At 41.1% G+C, this 4,880-nt stretch overlaps 1 protein-coding gene across 1 annotated transcript in view; it reads right to left on the bottom strand.

Annotated features, from left to right (window-relative positions):
- Window positions 1-1,330: 1,330 nt before the first annotated feature.
- The window catches only part of ULK2 (unc-51 like autophagy activating kinase 2), a 63,558-nt gene continuing 60,008 nt past the window's right edge, over window positions 1,331-4,880 (bottom strand). The window contains exons 24-26 of the mRNA XM_007462669.1: window positions 4,665-4,822; window positions 2,348-2,483; window positions 1,331-1,526 (exon numbers count right to left, since the gene is read on the bottom strand). Coding sequence (XP_007462731.1) covers window positions 1,468-1,526; window positions 2,348-2,483; window positions 4,665-4,822 — 353 coding nt within the window. The 3' untranslated portion in view covers window positions 1,331-1,467. The remainder of the gene's footprint in view (window positions 1,527-2,347; window positions 2,484-4,664; window positions 4,823-4,880) is intronic.

Here is a 4,880-nt window from a genome sequence, read left to right as displayed (position 1 = left end):
TGCAGTTACAAATAAGAGGTAGAAACACTGTATTAAAGACCTAAAAATATAAACATCATATAAATAAATGTTCAAATTAACTGCTGGAATTTCATACAGATAAATAAAGTAAAAATTACATTACTTCGTCAAAGTAAAGAAAAACCATGTTTTTGTTTTTATCAGTACACTAAATTAATGCCAAAGAGCTTCTGTGCAATTTGCCAGAGTTCAGATTATATTATCTAAAAGGATTAAAACTGGAGAATGGTTTATTCAAGTATTCAAGCAGGTAAGTAAGAGAAACGAAATAATCTACCACGTAGGCACCATTTCTAGAGGGGTGTTAAGTGCCCACATTCTCCATGACTAGCTACCTGGTGAACTGTCAGGACTAACATGAAACTGCACACAGGCTGGAAAGAGCTGCCCATTTTCCTAAGAGAAAACAAACCTCATGTTTCACTAACTTCATGTAAAATTCCACATCACTAATAAGCCTTTAAGTCACCGACTTTGTTTTGGCCCTATTACAAGTCTTGAGAGTATCTCTGGATTGACACTTGTTCTAATTCTGCCCCGATAAACCTAGCCTTTAGTCAACCTAGAGGTCATAGGCATGAATGCACATTCTGCATGCACAGTAAAAAATGCAAACGAAAGCAGACAACGAGCAACTTAAAAATATCACTGAGAAAACCTGTAGGTGTAGATGAATAGGTTAAGAAAATGCAAAGGTTCACACAACACAAGTTTTTTACCACTTAAAAGTCCACGAGAATTCACCTGTGAATTCTGGAAAGGGTACGTGTATATAACCAAGTAAAATATTTTAAACAAGTCCATTGTGCCTCAGTTAGTTTTAAATTGCAAAATCCAGTACACAGTTGTTTTAATAAATTAGTGCAATATGAAAGATGTTGGAAGATTATTAATATGTGTCCATATTAGACCAAATTGAAGATTTCACAATTTCTTCCAAGAGACGCCTTTCACTCCTTCTTAAGCTATTTCTTCCTGAGCTGTTTATGGACGCGTGCTCAGCCTCAGATAAACTTACCCCGAGTATCAAACCGCCTGGATGAGATGTGGCTTTTTACTTTTTCGCCTCAGTGAACATGTGGAACCCCACAATTTGCTCTGGTGACTGGCGTGAAGAGCCACTCATGGTTTCATTCCTAATTACCCTTAAGAATAACTGTACTGACAACTCTAGTTCTAAGGTACATTTATTTACCAAGTTCAAACTGAAAGCCAAGTGGAATACTCTTGCTTCTGCTTCTACAAAGAAAAAGGGAAGGGGTGACTTCTCTGATAAGGCAGGTAGTTCTGGGGTTGTTTTTCCTTTTTGAAATCACTGCTTGCTCTTTGGTGGTCACCGTGTAGGAACCTACAGTTTCCTGGGGGTGGGGCGACAGGATCCAAGCTGTGCTCCCAAAGGCATCGCCTCACACCCACCACTAGTCCTGGGGGCAGGCCTGCTGCTGCTCACAAGGTCGAGGTGCTGTAGCAGAGTGCCGACAATCTCCTTTCAATACGAGATTTATCTAGAAATAAAATAAATTCATAATAAAAATCATTTATATTTTCAAAACCAAGGAAAGAAGAACCAATGAAAAAGAATCTCTCACTCTCCACCTACACCCTCACCTCTGTTCTATCTTTGCCCCAGAGTTAACAGTTCTGAGTATTTTTTCTTCTTTCTGCCTGGTAATTGTCTAGCTTAGCGCTGCACAGTGGTAAAAGCTAGATTAGCACGTCAAATGAAGAACATTTAGGTTTTAACAGCTAGTTTGCTCACAACTGCAAACAATCTTAGAACTGCCAGCCCCTTGTGGCTCTTCAAAATGTGGTATGACCACACCTCATCCTCAAAAAAAATCATCACTGGTCTTATATCTGACAAGTGGAAACACCATCCTGGTACCCTACCAGTGTCCACACTCCGTTCTGTACACCAAATCTGCAGTACACAGGGTTTTCACAGGGCTCTTCGGTCACTAGGCCAACGAGGATTAAAACAGTTGCCTTTCTTATTGTTTAATGATAAAAGCAAAGTTCTCTGCATACACAAACACACCCACCAATAGTCGTGCAGTGTAGAAATCTAAAGACTAATAACAAAAGCCAACAGCTCTGTACCAGCAACCTCTCTAACCCTCACAAGAGCTCGGCAAGGCAGGCGTTGCTCCTCATCCTGTAGAAGAAGAGACGGAGACCACAGAAAGGGTGAGTGACTTGCCCAAGGTTGGGAAGCCAAGATGCAACCCCAGGCTGCACGGTTCCAAACTCCATGCTCTGTCTACTGCACCAGGAGGAGACAATGAAAGCGCAGCCAACACGCACACTACTTTCTAAGTCAACTCACATTTGTGTACATTTTCAATATCTGCCGGGTCCTGGAGAATCTTAGTTAAGCCTTCCAAAAGAAGGGCCGCCTTATGATAGCGATAAACAATATCTTCAGTCTGCTGGAACATCTCATCCAGGGCTGCAGCCTGAACCTGGAACCAGTCAGCAAAAACAAGAAGATTCTCAGCTTTTCCATGAAAATACGAATCCATTCAGGCAATGCAGCTTTAAATGGAATCTGTCTAAAATTAATACGTTTTGACAAAATGATATAATCTATTGGGTGAGCGACATAAAAGAGCTTCTTGACAAAGGAGTTACTCTGCATTCAAACATAACCTTCTTGAACTCAGAGATTCCTAACTCATGATATTTACACTTCTAAACTGGCTCTTCTATGACTTCACTAAAAAGTTTATTTTAAACATACACTTCCACACTAGTAACCTGGCATTTCACTAATGTAGACCTTGTTACAATGAAATAATTAAATGACGTTAAAAGCCACTTATCAGCCTTTCCTTTTAGTTACAGAATTTTCTGGTGTGTGGGATTCATTCATTCAGAGGTATTTACTGGGCACCTGCTGAGTGTTGGCCCAGAGCGTACGATGAAGGTGAGCTCACAGTCCAGAGGGAGGCATGGGCTGTGAACTCCAAGGGGTACCTGGCATCACAGGAGGAAGCCCCGGATGGTACGGAGCACACGCGAGAGGCATCTAACCCGACTATGGAGGAAGAAGTGGTTAGGGAGCGCCTCCAGGAAGTGATGCTGAGGCAGAGCCATAAGGAAGCAGGAGCGAGCTGGGCAGGGGGAGAGGTGGGTAGGGCTCCCCAGAAAGACGGGCATGGTGTCATTCACGGGGTTATGAGCATTTGTTTCCCCAACAGCATTCTGATTTTCTCTTTAATCATTCACTGCCCAGACTGTCAGTAATCCAGTATCCTAATTTACTTGTCGGTATGCTCTGTCTCTTTCAAAGAGTAAAGCCACATACAATATGATAAATAGAATGGACACAGAAAATCCAAGTCCTGAAAAGGAAGGAGAGAAATAACTAAATATAAGTTGAGTGTCTCCAAGCTTGTTCAGCAGCCAGGGCACAAGGAGAGACTTGTTGGAGGCACGTGGCTCTATCATCAGAAGAGACAGAAGCACCCTAACTCCGTATGAGAGGACGTCTTTCCTGGCACAAATTTCTAAAAGAAAATCTGTCTTATGAAGTCTTAATTCGGTACAAAACAATACAATGCATATTATTCATATCAACAGTTTAGGGCAATATAATGTATATTATTCTCACCAACAGTTTATATTCCAAAACTATTTTCATACGCCTTTTTATTATGATGGCTTTCAAAATAGGGCCAAGGGGGTAATATAACAGTACCATTCAAAGTACACAAATTTGAGAGGGAAAAGGAAGCTCAACTATGTTAATACGGTAAAAACTATACGGTTGGTCAGTAATTAAATTTTCCCCCACTTAATTCCTTCTTTGACAGTCCCTAATTTCATGTTTCCTTCAGAGCAATTTTTCCTCGAAGATACAGAAAACAAATTATTTCCACTAATATAACCAGAGAGTTGGAAAAGTAGATTACACTTTGTGCGCCTACACTTAAGTAAGGTCAGTTGTGGAATCTGAGCACGTGAATTTCTGCAGATTGGGTAATAAGAGCAGTATTTTTGTAATGTTTTATCAAAGCCAAATTTCTTAAATAGTAGAAAATGAAGAAAGAGATCCAGTGAAAGCTCTTAGATGCAAACTAGAAAAAGATTAGATCACGCCTCATGTTAGCAATTTTTAAGAGGTATGGTAAACTTTTACCAAATGTGGTAGGTAACCAACATAACTTATGTTTGTTGCATGTTAAGTGTAATCACTCCTTCAGGAAGAGGTACCACAATACCTGGGACTTGGGAGTGGTGGGGCATAAACTCTTTTTAAAAGGATGATGTCAAGTAGGTGTGCACTTCAAAAGATGCTCTTAGGGAACTTCCCTGGTGGTGCAGTGGTTAATCCGCCTGCCAATGCAGGGGACACGGGTTCGAGCCCTGGTCCAGGAAGATCCCACATGCCGCGGAGCACCTAAGTCCCTGCGCCACAACTACTGAGCCTGCGCTCTAGAGCCTGTGCTCCGCAACAATGAGAAGCCACCGCAGTGAGAAGCCCGCGCACTGCAACGAAGAGTAGCCCCCCGCTCGCTGCAACTGGAGAAAGCCCACACGCAGCAATGAAGACCCAACGCAGCCAAGAAAAACAAAAAACAAAAGGTGCTCTTAAAAACAAGTAGTATTACTACGCAATATTACACCTTAAAAAGGGTTACCATTTCTACAGCACAATTATAGATGAGTTTCTCTGCTGTTACACTGTTGATTTCATCAATAAATCTCTGTTTGTCAGAGAAGAAGCGATTCAGCTTTTCTGTAAGTTTCTTGCACATGCTGATGCAGAATTTATATCGTTCATTCAGATTTTTGACAACTGGAAAAGAATTGAAATGAGAATTTAAATTTTCCTCCAGAAACAGAGTCATGGTGAC

The sequence above is a fragment of the Lipotes vexillifer genome, unplaced genomic scaffold (genome assembly GCF_000442215.2).
Source record: "Lipotes vexillifer unplaced genomic scaffold, Lipotes_vexillifer_v1.1 scaffold982, whole genome shotgun sequence".
Lineage (NCBI taxonomy): Eukaryota > Metazoa > Chordata > Mammalia > Artiodactyla > Lipotidae > Lipotes > Lipotes vexillifer.
Note: the sequence above shows the minus strand (reverse complement) of the source record. Positions and strands in the feature narration are given on the sequence as shown.